The following is a 22,003-nucleotide window of genomic DNA, read 5'->3' on the forward strand; positions in this document are numbered from 1 at the left end:
ATAAAACAGAAAAAATCTGAACATAAGATATCTGGCAGTCAGTGCAAGAAGTCAAACTTATCCGTTGCTTATTGCCAACGGGCATAGCTGGAATTAGAAGGATATTTTTCAGGACTGATTCTAAAATCAGTTCTTAGACCTGGTTTTTTGAAACATATAACACTTGTAAAATTTATCTAAATGCTCCCGAATTTTCTTTGGTGAAGTACATAAATGTAGATTTTGACTGTCTGTGAATCCGTAAGCCCTGTCAAACTTTGAAGTGAAGAGGAATTTCCATCAGGGCTTCTACTTTTTTTGGTTATATTTTCTATATAAAAACCACATCACGGTAAATTGTCACGGTGCTATTTCGTTAAAGACAGAAAAACACATTTGACCTCCTTATTATACCGTGTCTGAAACTGTGTTCAATGTTTGATTACTTCACAATGGAAAGGATATGCTTATATTGTGGGCAAAAGGTTAGAATTGGCCATTTAAACTTCTTTATTACACTGACATGTTTCATAAAATCCATGGGTTGATAATATATGCACCTCATATGCATAGATGCATTCGAACAAATATATACAATTAATTTCAATGAGCACTTGAACTCACAGTGTTGAGGTCAATATTTTCAGTCATTAAAAGGATCTTTTAATTATGCTTTTGAAACTTTATGGTGATCTATCACCCTTTTTTCAGCCTATGAAATAGCTGACACATGCAAGGTGTGTTTTATCTTCATGATATAAGAAGATTTAAAAAATAAAAAAAATCGGAGAAAAATCCGTTTTATTTTTATTTATTTCTCCTTTGGGACATTTTATGCATTTTATTTTTATTTTTATTTCCTCCTCCTTACCCAACTTTTTGAAAAATCTCCCGTAAATCTAAAGATAAAAAAACTCTGGCCTTACAGAGAGTATCAATACCACCTCACAGAAAAGAGCAAAATAATATAATATTACCACAACAATTAGAGAATTTCCTAAACTTGTAGCAAACGTGAATGTTGGTGTCAAGAAATAGTTCCAACTCCAATGACGGCCACTGTGCTTTTTTCCTCTTTTGAATTTCAGAAACAAGAATTTTGTGCACTGTATTTGTGTTATGGTTGTATGTGGCTGACTTGATTCATACATCTGAAAGTCCTTAATTCGGTTACAGAGCATATATCACAAACATCCATCTATATCAGTGTGTGTATGCCACGTGATAAATTGCGTCATAAATGCTATGTCGGAAGGCATTTTTTTGCTTGGAAAGAAGGCTTTAAACAAAGATAACTTTCCTATTTACTCACCATTTTAAATGAAACATAGCGCAGTCTACGCCGCTTACGGAGCCCACCTTCGGTCTTTTACCAGAGTTTGATTGAGAGTTTAGTTTCTTAAAACACTTCCGACAAACCTTTTCACAATACGGCTGTCTGACGGAGCACTGTCAAAAGATTATTTTGGAGAATGGTTTGTCGAAGTGTTTCATGAAACTAATTGCCTTATCGACTTTCAGTTATAAAACGAAGACGGGGCTCTTTAAGCGTCATAGACTGCCCTTTGTTTTATTTAAAATGGTGTTGTAAAAGAAAAGTTATCTATGATTTAAGTCTTAATCTTAAGCAAAATGTGGCCTTCTGATGTAGCATATAATGACGTAATTTATCATTTGGTATACACACACTGTATATAGCTCTTACTTTCTTCACTACATACACTAATTTCCCCGAAACAAATGAATATATGGTTAACAAGTGCATTCATCTAGAAGTCTGACTTTCCCAGCCTCCTGTCATTGTTACGGGGATTTGTCTGGATAGGAAATAAGCCATCTACCATTCCATTAAATCTCTCATGGAGAGCAATGTTATGGCGGAGGAATGTAATGGCTGTATTAGGGTTTGAGGGAACTATTGCCATGAACTTCTGGACGATATATAGGCCATTTCCTGCTAAAGTGTGTAGCTTCACCAACCTTCAATGCTTTGCCAGTGATTTTATTCAGGATTAATTGCTGCTTACAGGCTGCTTCTCCTAGCAAATTAGTCCTCATTTTTAAAAAATAACATATTTTCCGCAAAACTTGGTAATATTGTGCCTTATAAAGAGAAAGAAGAAACAGCAGAAAGACTCAATTTTCATAAACGCTTAAAGGATTTACTTTTATAATTCAAGGATCCTGTCTGAAGTGGTATCATAATTATCTCTTATGTACATGTATGGTACATGTACATAAGAGATAACTAATAGATGTGTTTTGTAACTTACAGTCTTTCATATGGCACCATCTACAGTTCCCACAATTAGTGCTTATATTCTCTAATTTAGAACTTATTGCAGCTTTTCTTTTCCAAAATTTATGACTTAGAGCGGCCCTAATTTTGCCACATTTGGGACTTATTGTGCTTAATTTCCAATGTGAGACTTATTGTGCTTATTTTCCAATGTGAGACTTATTGTGCTTGTTTTCCAATGTGAGACTTATTGTGCTTATTTTCCAATGTGGGACTTATTGTGCTTGTTTTCCCACATTTGGGACTTATTGTGCTTAATTTCCAATGCGAGACTTATTGTGCTTGTTTTCCAATGTGAGACTTATTGTGCTTGTTTTCCAATGTGAGACTTATTGTGCTTATTTTCCAATGTGGGACTTATTGTGCTTATTTTCCAATGTGGGACTTATTGTGCTTGTTTTCCCACATTTGGGACTTATTGTGCTTAATTTCCAATGCGAGACTTATTGTGCTTATTTCCAATGTGAGACTTATTGTGCTTATTTTCCAATGTGAGACTTATTGTGCTTAATTTCCAATGTGAGACTTATTGTGCTTAATTTCAAATGCGAGACTTATTGTTCTTGTTTTCCAATGTGAGACTTATTGTGCTTATTTTCCAATGTGAGACTTATTGTGCTTAATTTCCAATGTGAGACTTATTGTGCTTATTTTCCAATGTGAGACTTATTGTGCTTGTTTTCCCACATTTGGGACTTATTGTGCTTATTTTTTAATGCAAGACTTATTGTGCTTATTTTCCAATGTGAGACTTATTGTGCTTATTTTCCAATGTGAGACTTATTGTGCTTGTTTTCCAATGTGAGACTTATTGTGCTTGTTTTCCAATGTGAGACTTATTGTGCTTATTTTCCAATGTGGGACTTATTGTGCTTATTTTCCAATGTGGGACTTATTGTGCTTGTTTTCCAATGTGAGACTTATTGTGCTTATTTTCCAATGTGGGACTTATTGTGCTTATTTTCCAATGTGGGACTTATTGTGCTTGTTTTCCCACATTTGGGACTTATTGTGCTTATTTTCCAATGTGAGACTTATTGTGCTTATTTTCCAATGTGGGACTTATTGTGCTTATTTTCCAATGTGGGACTTATTGTGCTTGTTTTCCCACATTTGGGACTTATTGTGCTTATTTTCCAATGCGAGACTTATTGTGCTTATTTTCCAATGTGAGACTTATTGTGCTTGTTTTCCAATGCGAGACTTATTGTGCTTATTTTCCAATGTGAGACTTATTGTGCTTGTTTTCCAATGTGAGACTAATTGTGCTTGTTTTCCAATGTGAGACTTATTGTGCTTATTTTCCAATGTGGGACTTATTGTGCTTATTTTCCAATGTGGGACTTATTGTGCTTGTTTTCCCACATTTGGGACTTATTGTGCTTATTTTCCAATGCGAGACTTATTGTGCTTATTTTCCAATGTGAGACTTATTGTGCTTGTTTTCCAATGTGAGACTTATTGTGCTTATTTTCCAATGTGAGACTTATTGTGCTTGTTTTCCCACATTTGGGACTAATTGTGCTTTTTTTTCCAATGCGAGACTTATTGTGCTTATTTTCCAATGTGAGACTTATTGTGCTTGTTTTCCAATGTGAGACTTATTGTGCTTATTTTCCAATGTGAGACTTATTGTGCTTGTTTTCCCACATTTGGGACTAATTGTGCTTTTTTTTCCAATGTGAGACTTATTGTGCTTATTTTCCAATGTGAGACTTATTGTGCTTAATTTCCAATGCGAGACTTATTGTGCTTATTTTCCAATGTGAGACTTATTGTGCTTGTTTTCCAATGTGAGACTTATTGTGCTTATTTTCCAATGTGAGACTTATTGTGCTTGTTTTCCCACATTTGGGACTAATTGTGCTTTTTTTTCCAATGTGAGACTTATTGTGCTTATTTTCCAATGTGAGACTTATTGTGCTTAATTTCCAATGCGAGACTTATTGTGCTTATTTTCCAATGTGAGACTTATTGTGCTTGTTTTCCAATGTGAGACTTATTGTGCTTATTTTCCAATGTGGGACTTATTGTGCTTGTTTTCCCACATTTGGGACTAATTGTGCTTTTTTTTTCCAATGTGAGACTTATTGTGCTTATTTTCCAATGTGAGACTTATTGTGCTTATTTTCCAATGTGAGACTTATTGTGCTTATTTTCCAATGTGAGACTTATTGTGCTTATTTTCCAATGTGAGACTTATTGTGCTTATTTTCCAATGTGAGACTTATTGTGCTTGTTTTCCAATGTGGGACTTATTGTGCTTGTTTTCCCACATTTGTGACTTATTGTGCTTATTTTCCAATGTGAGACTTATTGTGCTTATTTTCCAATGTGAGACTTATTGTGCTTGTTTTCCCACATTTGGGACTAATTGTGCTTTTTTTTCCAATGTGAGACTTATTGTGCTTATTTTCCAATGTGAGACTTATTGTGCTTATTTTCCAATGTGAGACTTATTGTGCTTATTTTCCAATGTGAGACTTATTGTGCTTGTTTTCCCACATCTGGGACTAATTGTGCTTTTTTTTTCCAATGTGAGACTTATTGTGCTTATTTTCCAATGTGGGACTTATTGTGCTTATTTTCCAATGTGACTTATTGTGCTTGTTTTCCCACATTTGGGACTAATTGTGCTTTTTTTTCCAATGTGAGACTTATTGTGCTTATTTTCCAATGTGAGACTTATTGTGCTTATTTTCCAATGTGAGACTTATTGTGCTTGTTTTCCCACATTTGGGACTAATTGTGCTTTTTTTTCCAATGTGAGACTTATTGTGCTTATTTTCCAATGTGAGACTTATTGTGCTTAATTTCCAATGCGAGACTTATTGTGCTTATTTTCCAATGTGAGACTTATTGTGCTTGTTTTCCCACATTTGGGACTAATTGTGCTTTTTTTCCAATGTGAGACTTGTTGTGCTTATTTTCCAATGTGAGACTTATTGTGCTTATTTTCCAATGTGGGACTTATTGTGCTTGTTTTCCCACATTTGGGACATATTGTGCTTATTTTCCAATGTGGGACTTATTGTGCTTGTTTTCCCACATTTGGGACTTATTGTGCTTATTTTCCAATGTGGGACTTATTGTGCTTGTTTTCCCACATTTGGGACTTATTGTGCTTATTTTCCAATGTGAGACTTATTGTGCTTGTTTTCCCACATTTGGGACTTATTGTGCTTATTTTCCAATGTGGGACTTATTGTGCTTGTTTTTCCACATTTGGGACTTATTGTGCTTATTTTCCAATGTGGGACTTATTGTGCTTGTTTTCCAATGTGGGACTAATTGTGCTTGTTTTCCCACATTTGGGACTTATTGTGCTTATTTTCCAATGTGAGACTTATTGTGCTTATTTTCCAATGTGGGACTTATTGTGCTTGTTTTCCCACATTTGGGACTTATTGTGCTTATTTTCCAATGTGGGACTTATTGTGCTTATTTTCCAATGTGGGACTTATTGTGCTTGTTTTCCCACATTTGGGACATAGTGTGCATATTTTCCAATGTGGGACTTATTGTGCTTGTTTTCCCACATTTGTGACTTATTGTGCTTATTTTCCAATGTGGGACTTATTGTGCATATTTTCCAATGTGAGACTTATTGTGCTTGTTTTCCCACATTTGTGACTTATTGTGCTTGTTTTCCCACATTTGTGACTTATTGTGCATGTTTTCCAATGCGAGACTTATTGTGCTTATTTTCCAATGTGAGACTTATTGTGCTTATTTTCCAATGTGAGACTTATTGTGCTTATTTTCCAATGTGGGACTTATTGTGCTTGTTTTCCCACATTTGGGACTTATTGTGCTTGTTTTCCAATGTGGGACTTATTGTGCTTGTTTTCCCACATTTGGGACTTATTGTGCTTATTTTCCAATGTGAGACTTATTGTGCTTATTTTCCAATGTGAGACTTATTGTGCTTGTTTTCCCACATTTGGGACTTATTGTGCTTATTTTCCAATGTGGGACTTATTGTGCTTGTTTTCCCACATTTGGGACTTATTGTGCTTGTTTTCCAATGTGAGACTTATTGTGCTTATTTTCCAATGTGAGACTTATTGTGCTTATTTTCCAATGTGGGACTTATTGTGCTTGTTTTCCCACATTTGGGACTTATTGTGCTTATTTTCCAATGTGGGACTTATTGTGCTTGTTTTCCCACATTTGTGACATATTGTGCTTATTTTCCAATGTGGGACTTATTGTGCTTGTTTTCCCACATTTGAGACATATTGTGCTTATTTTCCAATGTGGGACATATTGTGCTTATTTTTCAATGTGGGACTTATTGTGCTTATTTTCCAATGTGGGACTTATTGTGCTTGTTTTCCCACATTTGGGACTTATTGTGCTTATTTTCCAATGTGGGACTTATTGTGCTTGTTTTCCCACATTTGGGACTTATTGTGCTTATTTTCCAATGTGAGACTTATTGTGCTTATTTTCCAATGTGAGACTTATTGTGCTTGTTTTCCCACATTTGGGACTTATTGTGCTTATTTTCCAATGTGGGACTTATTGTGCTTGTTTTCCCACATTTGGGACTTATTGTGCTTGTTTTCCAATGTGAGACTTATTGTGCTTATTTTCCAATGTGAGACTTATTGTGCTTATTTTCCAATGTGGGACTTATTGTGCTTGTTTTCCCACATTTGGGACATATTGTGCTTATTTTCCAATGTGGGACTTATTGTGCTTGTTTTCCCACATTTGTGACTTATTGTGCTTATTTTCCAATGTGGGACTTATTGTGCTTGTTTCCCCACATTTGAGACATCTTGTGCTTATTTTCCAATGTGGGACATATTGTGCTTATTTTTCAATGTGGGACTTATTGTGCTTATTTTCCAATGTGGGACTTATTGTGCTTGTTTTCCCACATTTGAGACATATTGTGCTTATTTTCCAATGTGGGACTTATTGTGCTTATTTTCCAATGTGGGACTTATTGTGCTTGTTTTCCCACATTTGGGACTAATTGTGCTTTTTTTTCCAATGTGAGACTTATTGTGCTTATTTTCCAATGTGAGACTTATTGTGCTTAATTTCCAATGCGAGACATATTGTGCTTATTTTCCAATGTGGGACTTATTGTGCTTGTTTTCCAATGTGAGACTTATTGTGCTTATTTTCCAATGTGGGACTTATTGTGCTTGTTTTCCCACATTTGGGACTAATTGTGCTTTTTTTTCCAATGTGAGACTTATTGTGCTTATTTTCCAATGTGAGACTTATTGTGCTTAATTTCCAATGCGAGACTTATTGTGCTTATTTTCCAATGTGAGACTTATTGTGCTTATTTTCCAATGTGAGACTTATTGTGCTTATTTTCCAATGTGAGACTTATTGTGCTTGTTTTCCAATGTGGGACTTATTGTGCTTGTTTTCCCACATTTGTGACTTATTGTGCTTATTTTCCAATGTGAGACTTATTGTGCTTATTTTCCAATGTGAGACTTATTGTGCTTTTTTCCCACATTTGGGACTAATTGTGCTTTTTTTTCCAATGTGAGACTTATTGTGCTTATTTTCCAATGTGAGACTTATTGTGCTTATTTTCCAATGTGAGACTTATTGTGCTTGTTTTCCAATGTGAGACTTATTGTGCTTGTTTTCCCACATCTGGGACTAATTGTGCTTTTTTTTTCCAATGTGAGACTTATTGTGCTTATTTTCCAATGTGGGACTTATTGTGCTTATTTTCCAATGTGACTTATTGTGCTTGTTTTCCCACATTTGGGACTAATTGTGCTTTTTTTTCCAATGTGAGACTTATTGTGCTTATTTTCCAATGTGAGACTTATTGTGCTTATTTTCCAATGTGAGACTTATTGTGCTTGTTTTCCCACATTTGGGACTAATTGTGCTTTTTTTTCCAATGTGAGACTTATTGTGCTTATTTTCCAATGTGAGACTTATTGTGCTTAATTTCCAATGCGAGACTTATTGTGCTTATTTTCCAATGTGAGACTTATTGTGCTTGTTTTCCCACATTTGGGACTAATTGTGCTTTTTTTCCAATGTGAGACTTGTTGTGCTTATTTTCCAATGTGAGACTTATTGTGCTTATTTTCCAATGTGGGACTTATTGTGCTTGTTTTCCCACATTTGGGACATATTGTGCTTATTTTCCAATGTGGGACTTATTGTGCTTGTTTTTCCACATTTGGGACTTATTGTGCTTATTTTCCAATGTGGGACTTATTGTGCTTGTTTTCCCACATTTGGGACTTATTGTGCTTATTTTCCAATGTGAGACTTATTGTGCTTGTTTTCCCACATTTGGGACTTATTGTGCTTATTTTCCAATGTGGGACTTATTGTGCTTGTTTTTCCACATTTGGGACTTATTGTGCTTATTTTCCAATGTGGGACTTATTGTGCTTGTTTTCCAATGTGGGACTAATTGTGCTTGTTTTCCCACATTTGGGACTTATTGTGCTTATTTTCCAATGTGAGACTTATTGTGCTTATTTTCCAATGTGGGACTTATTGTGCTTGTTTTCCCACATTTGGGACTTATTGTGCTTATTTTCCAATGTGGGACTTATTGTGCTTATTTTCCAATGTGGGACTTATTGTGCTTGTTTTCCCACATTTGGGACATAGTGTGCATATTTTCCAATGTGGGACTTATTGTGCTTGTTTTCCCACATTTGTGACTTATTGTGCTTATTTTCCAATGTGGGACTTATTGTGCATATTTTCCAATGTGAGACTTATTGTGCTTGTTTTCCCACATTTGTGACTTATTGTGCTTGTTTTCCCACATTTGTGACTTATTGTGCATGTTTTCCAATGCGAGACTTATTGTGCTTATTTTCCAATGTGAGACTTATTGTGCTTATTTTCCAATGTGAGACTTATTGTGCTTATTTTCCAATGTGGGACTTATTGTGCTTGTTTTCCCACATTTGGGACTTATTGTGCTTGTTTTCCAATGTGGGACTTATTGTGCTTGTTTTCCCACATTTGGGACTTATTGTGCTTATTTTCCAATGTGAGACTTATTGTGCTTGTTTTCCCACATTTGGGACTTATTGTGCTTATTTTCCAATGTGGGACTTATTGTGCTTGTTTTCCCACATTTGGGACTTATTGTGCTTGTTTTCCAATGTGAGACTTATTGTGCTTATTTTCCAATGTGAGACTTATTGTGCTTATTTTCCAATGTGGGACTTATTGTGCTTGTTTTCCCACATTTGGGACATATTGTGCTTATTTTCCAATGTGGGACTTATTGTGCTTGTTTTCCCACATTTGTGACTTATTGTGCTTATTTTCCAATGTGGGACTTATTGTGCTTGTTTTCCCACATTTGAGACATCTTGTGCTTATTTTCCAATGTGGGACATATTGTGCTTATTTTTCAATGTGGGACTTATTGTGCTTATTTTCCAATGTGGGACTTATTGTGCTTGTTTTCCCACATTTGGGACTTATTGTGCTTGTTTTCCAATGTGGGACTTATTGTGCTTGTTTTCCCACATTTGGGACTTATTGTGCTTATTTTCCAATGTGAGACTTATTGTGCTTATTTTCCAATGTGAGACTTATTGTGCTTGTTTTCCCACATTTGGGACTTATTGTGCTTATTTTCCAATGTGGGACTTATTGTGCTTGTTTTCCCACATTTGGGACTTATTGTGCTTGTTTTCCAATGTGGGACTTATTGTGCTTATTTTCCAATGTGAGACTTATTGTGCTTATTTTCCAATGTGGGACTTATTGTGCTTGTTTTCCCACATTTGGGACATATTGTGCTTATTTTCCAATGTGGGACTTATTGTGCTTGTTTTCCCACATTTGTGACTTATTGTGCTTATTTTCCAATGTGGGACTTATTGTGCTTGTTTCCCCACATTTGAGACATCTTGTGCTTATTTTCCAATGTGGGACATATTGTGCTTATTTTTCAATGTGGGACTTATTGTGCTTATTTTCCAATGTGGGACTTATTGTGCTTGTTTTCCCACATTTGAGACATATTGTGCTTATTTTCCAATGTGGGACTTATTGTGCTTGTTTTCCCACATTTGGGACTTATTGTGCTTATTTTCCAATGTGGGACTTATTGTGCTTGTTTTCCCACATTTGTGACTTATTGTGCTTATTTTCCAATGTGGGACTTATTGTGCTTGTTTTCCCACATTTGGGACTTATTGTGCTTATTTTCCAATGTGGGACTTATTGTGCTTGTTTTCCCACATTTGAGACATATTGTGCTTATTTTCCAATGTGGGACTTATTGTGCTTGTTTTCCCACATTTGTGACTTATTGGGCTTATTTTTCCAAATTTGGAACTTAATGTGGGACTTGCGCTCTTATTTTCCCGCATTTGGATCTTATTGCAAATATTTTCCCACATTTTGGACTATCAGCGTTTGTTTTGCCAATTTGGGACTAACTGTGATTGTTTTGCCACATTTAGGACTTACTGAGCTTGTTTTGCCACTTTTGGGACTTACTGCACTTATCATGCCACATTTGGGACTTACTGTGATTATCTTGCCACATTTAGGACTTAATGTGCTTATTTTGCCACATTTGGGAGATACTCTTTTTTTGCCACATATGATCCTTACTTCACTTGTTTTGCCACAATTAGGACTAGCTGAGCTTGTTTTGCCAATTTGGGACTAACAACGCTTGTTTTGCCAATTTAGGACTAACAGCGCTTGTTTTGCCAATTTGGGACTAATAGCGCTTGTTTTGCCATATTTGGGACTTATTGTGATTGTTTTGCCATATTTGTCACTCATTCCAGCACTTATTTTACCACTTCTTGGACTTATTGCGCTGAATTTCCAAAAAGGCAAATTTAAGGCAGTTTAAAAATGAGTCAATGCATTAGTTACACTGAAGAGTCAGGCACATTTCAAGACTAAAGTATACTCACTTTTCCTGCCTTTCCTTAAAAATTATCATTTTAGCTAATAATTTGTTTTTATGGCAAAAAAAAGAATCCTCATATTCAATACATTATGCAGATTCATTTGGTATGCATTCAAGACCTGGCAATATAAATACGTTGATATAGATGAAAACAAGCATGCAAGCAGATTACCAAGAACATTCTTAGGAATTTAATATTGATGGTTTATAAGCAGTGGCATGCAATGGAATTGAATGCTAAAAAGTAAACTCAAAACTGTTTCAAATACACATATTTTTAAAATTTGTGACAATGAGAGGCAATTTAAATAAATATCTCTGTTAAATACTTAAGACTACGCATAGCTGCAGTACTAAATATTTTGTAAAATTTGGAAAGACAAACTGATGTGACAACATGAAATTCATTCCATCCAACAAAAAGACAAACAAGTTTTAATAAAATCTCTCCATAAACGAGAAATTTACCGCCCAGACACGGCAAACTACTGGTATACTCTATGACCGTGTATACAGCATTTCATAGAAACCAAACACTTCATGTGACCTTTGACTTTTGAGGTAGGGACTAAGGTCTTGAACACGACACATCGTCTTGGTATGCCAAACACATGTGGCAAGTTATTTTAAATTCGGTTCAACAAGATAAAGTTTCAGCCTGGACATAAGAAATTGAGCCGGACACAGTAGGACAGATGGACTCACAAAGACGAACGGATGGTAGGGTGCCATTTAAATATGCCCAACTTTGGGGGCATAAAAAATATCTAGGATGTTTGGCCAGCAGCAGGACTTGATCTTGGATGCACTCATTCTGCAGTTGGGATCATAGCCACTGCACCATGGAAGGGAAATAATATCTAGGGCCTTATTATCAAACATATCAACACAATTTCTAATTGTGTCAGAATTTCTCAACATTGCATCGAAATATCAGAGGATTACAAAGTGCTCAAGACACCTAATGCAACCATTAAAGGGGCTGCACTTTGTATGATGAAGCAGCGAAAAAAAAAGAAAATTGTTGAAAACTGACATAAACTTGGTGTGTACAATGCATTGAAACTTAATAACTGAAGTACCACATAGTTTACAATTAATTTATTTTTCGCAGTTCTTTCATATTTTTCCATTAAAAAAGATTACTAGGTATGTCTACCTAGTAGAATTCATTCCTTATGCGTGATTGGCTAGTCGATGTTATCACGTGATATGACCATGTTAGGTATATAGCTTAAATATTCCTACTGTTTAGGCGCAGCCTTCGTAGCATAGGGGATACAACACTAGAATGCAATTTTGGCATCACCAGTTCGAACCCGGTCTCCCGACTTGATTTTTGTTTACATTTTGATATGTTTTTTTACAATTATGAAATCAAAGAGTAAAACATTTTATTAAATAATTGTCCTGAGATTTGTTACAGAAAAAACTGGTGTACACTCCCTTAAATCTGTTTCTATATTATTAAATATATAAAAATACAGTGGTCAAAACAGCTTTAATGAAGTCATAGTAACTGTTACACTGGCCAAGTGCACTTATAGTCAGGCAAAAACTGGAGATTTCTTGGAAACAGCTGACTGTCCAGACATAATTACAATTTGTGCATCCCCACCAGACAGGGTATTTTCAACCCATTGATTAATGTCTGTAGCACTGTTTTCATGGTAAAAGTAAAAGTCACTTTATTCATGTCCCCCTCGACCCAGGTATGGTTCTGCAATTACAGTATGTTGTCATAATTACGGGAACAAACGTGACAAGAGCCAGGGTGAAATGAAGGCCCAAGATTGGTCGTAATATTCCGTAGCATATGTTGGTTCAACAGCTAAAAATATTAATAAAATGTTGCTTCTGTTCCTTGGAATTATTAATCTACCAGTCATTCTACAGCCAATCAGCACACATAGTGCACATTCTGCTGATAAGATTTACTTGGCATTATAAGAATATGAGTTCATCTTAGACATGTTCATGTTTTGCTTACACTTACCACGGTTAACTTAACAATATACTAAGACAAAAATGTTGTACCTGCTCCAAACAGTGACGAGATAATATGTCTGTGCATCTGTGACGGTCGGCTTTCCTCGCTTTCCGATGACGAGGAAACTAACACAACTTGTGTACTGGACATTGAGCCTAGGGCCTTCCTAGGGCTCAAATGTCTTTCTTTGGGTTCAATTGTTGCTCTTTGGTTTGCTATGCCTTTCTTTGACAATGATCGCTTTTCAATTATGCCTTTCTGTGTCTTCTTTGAAATTATATTTATATATTTGGGTTCAAATGCCTTTTTGTTTTAAATATAAGTTTTCCTTTTTCTCAGCCTATTTGATGTAAATGCATTTCATTACATCTCAAAATAGTTCCAATAACTTGGGTTTTTCGTTGAACGTCTTTCTACCGGTTCAAATTCCAAATTATTCAGCTTGCCGTTTTGGTTTGATTAGTTTTCAAAACATGATAATCTTAATGTACAATATACAAAAACTCTATGTTAACAAACAAATCTCCAGCAAAAGATAAGTCACAAAAATGTGAATTTTTGGTTCATTTATAAATTGTAAATGCTAAAGTTCAAAAGCAAATATCACAGTTTATTTCAACAATTTGAGGTAAGTTCAGATAAATTAATTATTCAATATAACTCTATTTGTTGGAATAAAAATAATCCATTTATGAGGTAGGATTTGATCACTTAAGTCTATTGAAACACCAGTGTAGCTTAATTCTAAAAATTCACCAATGTCCAGTTACCTCAGTTACCACAAACTTTTTTTAATATCTGAACAAAAATTCATTGCCCACTTTTTCATATCTCATTTCATGTCAATATTTTCATATATAATTACTTTTTCCCCGGAAAATATAAGACAATTACAATCCCAATCAATAAAGCATTGTCTATCTAATGGCAAAAACAATTCGCTTATATTCCGTTATTGTTTAAAAGACAAGTAAATCACTCATTGTTGTAGATATTTCCTCAAAAACTGCTATTAAAATAAGAATATTGGCAAACTTAATTCAAAAATAACATGTAGATATTTCTGCCATCAATCCATTTATTTAGTTAACATTTTCCTGTGCGCCATTGTCGTTAAAAAATATAGGTCTCCGTGTAAATATTCTTTTCAACCCGAATATCGACCGAATCGCTGTTATCGCCAAAACCGTCATGTCTGCAACGACTGCACATGGATATATAGATGCATACATCGTCTTAAGTAGTGTACACTTCAGCTATGGAACAGAACCGAAGACTGGTTCACAAACACTTAACTCCGCCATTGCAGATTCCAAGCCAAATCTGTATTACAAGAGGCTTCTCTTCGCAGTCTGGAAGAAGCCATTTTTAGCAGAAATTGAAAACCAGTCCAAGACGACATATTTTGTCTGGGTTTCTTCGACATCCAACCATTACAGACAATATGCACTGGTTTCTCAATAGTTGAACTCCGAGCTTCTATAAATAGCGTGTCTGTTACCTACAGCCTATGTATGTGGAGTAGAGGTTTTTGCCAATAAGCATCTAGATTCTCATGTAATGTATAGGAGAATTCATCTTGGAGTTTTTTTCAGCAAAACAACATCCCAATATGCACAATGGCAAAAATGAAGCTTGGCCAATGCCTGCAGTCTTTGACATTCTGTGTACGTGTAGGTTAGGAAGAATTTATCTGTTTATATTTCCCATAATTATAAATACTTTTGCAGGCAAATCTCCAATACTTGAGCAGTGTTATTTAGATACTTATAATGGCTGTCTGGTTATTATTTCCTTGTAGAGTCTCTACTTGCAAAACAGGTCAACTTGATTGGATGCACGTCTTCGTCACAACCAGCACCAAACAACAGGGCCAAATATGGCAATCTTAGACTCAAACATTACACAACCAGAAAATCAAAAAATAGAAAGCAAAAAATGACTACAGGGCTTTTGAAGTTATGAAAGTGGCTCAAAATCTCAGTTTGTTGTTTGTGCTGCCTGACTTTACTCCACTTTGCTTCATCTTAAAAATAATGTTAGCAGGAAATCTTCAATCCAGACTTACTTTTAGCATTTTCGCAAGCTCTTTCTGGGTTTCTTATCAGAATAATAACATATTACACTTGACTGCTTCTTGACATCCGCCATGAATGACGAATATTTCAATGACCGCTTATGCGAAACCAGGCGGTTACTTCATTAGGAATTAAGGGGCGATTGTACACTTTAATACAAGGAATGCTCAACTGTTGAAATTCTATCCTAGGTACAAAACCGCTCCTAGGATTTGTGATAAATTTAATCTATAATTTTTACTCAGATCATGCAATAACTGGTGACCAGCCAAAAAACCACTCCCGCTGCATGGAGAAGAGTCCGTCAACCAGAGTATTGATTCTGCATGGGATACCGCAATACAGCACTGCTTCACGATACATCCACGCTGAAAGCCAGACCTAGCTCACCGAACTTTTATCCATTTTTTCCGGGAATCGGTCAGCGATTTGATTGGTCAAGGAGGGATGTCAAGGAGATTTGCACTGTGGCTGTATTGGTAAACAGATTCAGCCTACATCTTGACACGTTATTTACGTCACCCTATATTACCATGACCCCGTGGAAATGAAGAACCGATATTTTCAAGGAAGAATACAAGGGCATAACAATATGTTGGTTTTCTTTTTTGATATTTTGGCATTTACTTTTACATAGTTAAGACTATGAAGTATACTGTGATATTACCAGTTGATAGAATTATCCTCTAATTGTACTCAAAAGTATAATAATCAGCGCATTAAAGAACCAATCAATTTGAATTTGTTTGAATAATTAATTTTCTTAACAAAACCTTAATTTTTCCGTAAAATGCCTTATTCTGATAAGTAGATGGTCTATGTTCAGATAATGATGTTGGTTGAACCACATTCTTGGAGAATTCAGAGTCATCATTTAATCATAATTCAGATAACTGTCTGTAAATTGAGGATAAAAATCACAAGAAAACTTAAGATGACAACAAAGAGGGGTGTACATGTGTTGTTTGAGCATTGTTTGAGTTGTCTAAGCCCTAAAGGCCACCCAAGCCAACTCTTATACAACAGCATGTAACAAGAAATTCCTATTAAGTCAGTTCCCAGTGGCAAGGAATTATCTACTTCCTGGAGAGCGCTTTACAGTTTCACACTGTTGCATAAGAATCTCTGAACCTTCATTGCTGGGGTTATGTCAGTTAACTAATTCCTTGTTAACAGAAAGTGATTTAAAAAGTCATTGCTTCCGCTAGTAAAGCTCTCTCGTTGACCTGTCCTGATTAGTGCTCTGCAGACACAACTTCCCCCAGATGTCAATGCTCATCTGCATTCCCACGAGGCAGTTTGCCCTGATCATTTGATCAAGCATCATAACTCACAATACATTATGTTAAACTAGGATGCTTGAACTTGCTACTGATATGCTTATTGCCAAAACCACGAAGTTTCATGCGAATTTGAGGATGATGAATATCCTAAAACTGACTTCAAGGTAAATAACGTGGTTGCTTGTTTAACACACACTGATGACTTGTACTGACTTCATAGGCCACCGCAAGACCGCCACGGACCCCTATATACTCCAAAACCATTTCAATAGATTAAATACTATTTACCCAGTTTTGAGATGTATGAAAATATTTCTAATACATCATCTAAGTGAAAAAAACTTCCAACTTTCAAATATGTAAATATGTGAAAACATACAATTTGCATTTAATCTTACAAAATCTCTGAGGAGTGTTTTGATCTATTACAGCCCATATTATACCATTTGCAAGGCATCTCCATTTGTCTCTGTCGAAAATAAACATTACAACATGACACTGATTGACAACTTGTGTCTAGAAATGTATGTGTTTCATGCAAAAACGAACCTTTGTTAGACATATTCTGTAACAATTTAAGTTATTTTTGCGATGTAACAAAACTAGACCCCAAATTGGGAATACCTCCACACAATAACACGCTGCAGTTACTGAACTTCATAAAATGTAATTCAATTTTTTTACAGAGAGGAGTATATCCTGTTACACTAAAGAAAGTGTTAAGTCTGACATGCTTTGTCACACCAGACAGATATTTTATAAAAAAAAAGAGATTTTTTCCCCTGACAAAACTGTAAAAAGGATGAAGTTTACCCCAGGAAGCTGTTTGTTTTAGGGTCTTGTTTCTGAGAACAGATGACAAATGATTCAGTTACCAGAATTATATGTGTGAGAACTTGAAACATCATTCATTACAATGATTTCAGCAGATCATCTACTGATGGTGATGGCAGATGATGATGATAATGGATGTTTATTGAATGCACCTTTTGTCCTACCATACAAACTCAATTCCTCAAGTACTTAGTAGGGAAGATGTCTTGACAGATTTGAGTGTCAAATACATTCTGATGACAACATGCTTTTTGGCATTTTTCATCTCTCTTATATCCTGCTATATATGTCTGTGGGGAAGTGTGAGTAGTACACGAAGGGGATTTAGCCACTACACAGAGTTTGAGCATACCTGGTATAGAAAAGTTTTCACCCAGTCCTGTTGGGAAGTCTGTGTTCTCTGGCACTGTGGTGGCGTAATTCTCGAGTTCCGGGAGTTTATTCGGGATCTCTGTGGATCTGGGTACCATGACAGGGGGCAGAGCTGAAATCAGATACAAGTGTGTTGCATGATGGTTTCAGTTTAAGGGGTGTGAAGGGGCTGGACACTAATAACCCTATGAAGTAATTATGAGTTCCCTTCTATAACCTTTGCCACATAATGTATGGCTCCCTTCTAGAACCTACCCCACATAGTGCATGACTCCCTTCTAGAACCTACCCCACAAAGTGCATGGCTCCCTTCTATAGCCTACCCCACATAGTATATGGCTCCCTTCTATAGCCTACCCCACATAGTGTATGGCTCCCTTCTAGAACCTACCCCACATAGTGCATGGCTCCCTTCTATAGCCTACCCCACATAGTATATGGCTCCCTTCTATAGCCTACCCCACATAGTATATGGCTCCCTTCTATAGCCTACCCCACATAGTGCATGGCTCCCTTCTAGAACCTACCCCACAAAGTGCATGGCTCCCTTCTATAGCCTACCCCACATAGTGTATGGCTCCCTTCTATAGCCTACCCCACATAGAGCATGGCTCCCTTCTATAGCCTACCCCACATAGTATATGGCTCCCTTCTATAGCCTACCCCACATAGTGCATGGCTCCCTTCTATAGCCTACCCCACATAGTGTATGGCTCCCTTTCATAGCTTACCCCACATAGTAGATGGCTCCCTTCTATAGCCTACCCCACATAGTGCATGGCTCCCATTTATAGCCTACCTGACAATTGTGCATGGCTCCCTTCTATAGCCTACCCCACATAGTGCATGGCTCCCTTCCATAGCCTACCCCACATAGTGTATGGCTCCCTTCTTTAGCCTACCCCACATAGTGTATGGCTCCATTCTTTAGCCTACCCCACATAGTATATGGCTCCATTCTTTAGCCTACCTAACATACTGCATAGCTCCATTCTTTAGCCTACCCCACATAGTATATGGCTCCCTTCTATAGCCTACCCCACATAGTGTATGGCTCCCTTCTATAGCCTACCCCACATAGTGTATGGCTCCCTTCTTATAGCCTACCCCACATAGTGTATGGCTCCCTTCTATAGCCTACCCCACATATTATATGGCTCCCTTCTATAGCCTACCCCACATAGTATATGGCTCCCTTCTATAGCCTACCCCACATAGTGTATGGCTCCCTTCTATAGCCTACCCCACATAGTGTATGGCTATCTTCTATAGCCTACCCCACATAGAGCATGGCTCCCTTCTATAGCCTACCCCACATAGTGTATGGCTCCCTTCTATAGCCTACCCCACATAGTGCATGGTTCCCTTCTTTATCCTTCCCCACATAGTGTATGGCTACCTTCTTTATCCTACCCTACATAGTGTATGGCTCCCTTCTATAGCCTACCCCACATAGTGCATGGTTCCCTTCTTTATCCTACCCCACATAGTGTATGGCTCCCTTCTTTATCCTACCCCACATAGTATATGGCTCCCTTCTATAGCCTATCCCAAATAGTGCATGGCTCCCTTCTTTATCCTACCCCACATAGTATTTGGCTCTTCTATAGCCTATCCCACATAGTGCATGGCTCCCTTCTTTATCCTACCCCACATAGTATATGGCTCCCTTCTATAGCCTACCCCACATAGTGCATGGCTCCCTTCTGTAGACTATCCCAAATAATGTATGGCTCCCTTCTATAGACTATCCCACATAGTGTATGGCTCCCTTCTATAGCCTACCCCACATAGTGCATGGCTCCATTCTTTATCCTACCCCACATAGTGTATGGCTCCCTTCTATAGCCTACCCCACATAGTGTATGGCTCCCTTTCATGGCCTACCCCACAAAGTGTATTGCTCCCTTCTTTATCCTACCCCACATAGTACATGGCTCCCTTCTATAGCCTATCCCACATTGTGCATGGCTCCCTTCTTTATCCTACCCCACATAGTGCATGACTCCCTTCTAGAACCTACCCCACAAAGTGCATGGCTCCCTTCTATAGCCTACCCCACATAGTATATGGCTCCCTTCTATAGCCTACCCCACATAGTGTATGGCTCCTTTCTAGAACCTACCCCACATAGTGCATGGCTCCCTTCTATAGCCTACCCCACATAGTATATGGCTCCCTTCTATAGCCTACCCCACATAGTATATGGCTCCCTTCTATATAGCCTACCCCACATAGTGCATGGCTCCCTTCTAGAACCTACCCCACAAAGTGCATGGCTCCCTTCTATAGCCTACCCCACATAGTGTATGGCTCCCTTCTATAGCCTACCCCACATAGAGCATGGCTCCCTTCTATAGCCTACCCCACATAGTTTATGGCTCCCTTCTATAGCCTTCCCCACATAGTGCATGGCTCCCTTCTATAGCCTACCCCACATAGTGTATGGCTCCCTTTCATAGCTTTCCCCACATAGTAGATGGCTCCCTTCTATAGCCTACCCCACATAGTGCATGGCTCCCTTCTATAGCCTACCTGACAATTGTGCATGGCTCCCTTCTATAGCCTACCCCACATAGTGCATGGCTCCCTTCCATAGCCTACCCCACATAGTGTATGGCTCCCTTCTTTAGCCTACCCCACATAGTGTATGGCTCCATTCTTTAGCCTACCCCACATAGTATATGGCTCCATTCTTTAGCCAACCTAACATACTGCATAGCTCCATTCTTTAGCCTACCCCACATAGTATATGGCTCCCTTCTATAGCCTACCCCACATAGTGTATGGCTCCCTTCTATAGCCTACCCCACATAGTGTATGGCTCCCTTCTTATAGCCTACCCCACATAGTGTATGGCTCCCTTCTATAGCCTACCCCACATAGTATATGGCTCCCTTCTATAGCCTACCCCACATATTATATGGCTCCCTTCTATAGCCTACCCCACATAGTGTATGGCTCCCTTCTATAGCCTACCCCACATAGTGTATGGCTCCCTTCTATAGCCTACCCCACATAGAGCATGGCTCCCTTCTATAGCCTACCCCACATAGTGTATGGCTCCCTTCTATAGCCTACCCCACATAGTGCATGGTTCCCTTCTTTATCCTTCCCCACATAGTGTATGGCTCCCTTCTTTATCCTACCCTACATAGTGTATGGCTCCCTTCTATAGCCTACCCCACATAGTGCATGGTTCCCTTCTTTATCCTACCCCACATAGTGTATGGCTCCCTTCTTTATCCTACCCCACATAGTATATGGCTCCCTTCTATAGCCTATCCCAAATAGTGCATGGCTCCCTTCTTTATCCTACCCCACATAGTATTTTGCTCTTCTATAGCCTATCCCACATAGTGCATGGCTCCCTTCTTTATCCTACCCCACATAGTATATGGCTCCCTTCTATAGCCTACCCCACATAGTGCATGGCTCCCTTCTATAGACTATCCCAAATAATGTATGGCTCCCTTCTATAGACTATCCCACATAGTGTATGGCTCCCTTCTATAGCCTACCCCACATAGTGCATGGCTCCATTCTTTATCCTACCCCACATAGTGTATGGCTCCCTTCTATAGCTTACCCCACAAAGTGTATGGCTCCCTTTCATGGCCTACCCCACAAAGTGTATTGCTCCCTTCTTTATCCTACCCCACATAGTATATGGCTCCCTTCTATAGCCTATCCCACATAGTGCATGGCTCCCTTCTTTATCCTACCCCACATAGTATATGGCTCCCTTCTATAGCCTACCCCATATAGTATATGGCTCCCTTCTATAGCCTACCCCACATAGTGGATGGCTCCCTTCTTTATCCTACCCCACATAGTATATGGCTCCCTTCTATAGCCTTCCCCACATAGTGCATGGCTCCCTTCTATAGACTATCCCACATAATGTATGGCTCCCTTCTATAGACTATCCCACATAGTGTATGGCTCCCTTCTATAGCCTACCCCACATAGTGCATGGCTCCTTTCTATAGACTATCCCACATAGTGTATGGCTCCCTTCTATAGCCTACCCCACATAGTGAATGGCTCCCTTCTATAGACTATCCGACATAATGTATGGCTCTCTTCTATAGCCTACCCCACATAGTGTATGGCTCCTTTTCATGGCCTACCCCACAAAGTGTATTGCTCCCTTCTATAGCCTACCCCACATAGTGCATGGCTCCCTTTCATAGCCTATCCCACATAGTATATGGCTCCCTTCTATAGCCTACCCCACATAGTGCATGGCGCCCTTTCATA

At 37.9% G+C, this 22,003-nt stretch overlaps 1 protein-coding gene across 1 annotated transcript in view; it reads right to left on the reverse strand.

Annotated features, from left to right (window-relative positions):
- The window catches only part of LOC128221956 (mothers against decapentaplegic homolog 3-like), a 63,799-nt gene that overhangs the window by 18,435 nt on the left and 23,361 nt on the right, over window positions 1-22,003 (reverse strand). The window contains exon 3 of the mRNA XM_052930673.1: window positions 17,721-17,852. Coding sequence (XP_052786633.1) covers window positions 17,721-17,852 — 132 coding nt within the window. The remainder of the gene's footprint in view (window positions 1-17,720; window positions 17,853-22,003) is intronic.

The sequence above is a fragment of the Mya arenaria genome, chromosome 16 (assembly GCF_026914265.1).
Source record: "Mya arenaria isolate MELC-2E11 chromosome 16, ASM2691426v1".
Classification (NCBI taxonomy): Eukaryota; Metazoa; Mollusca; class Bivalvia; order Myida; family Myidae; genus Mya; species Mya arenaria.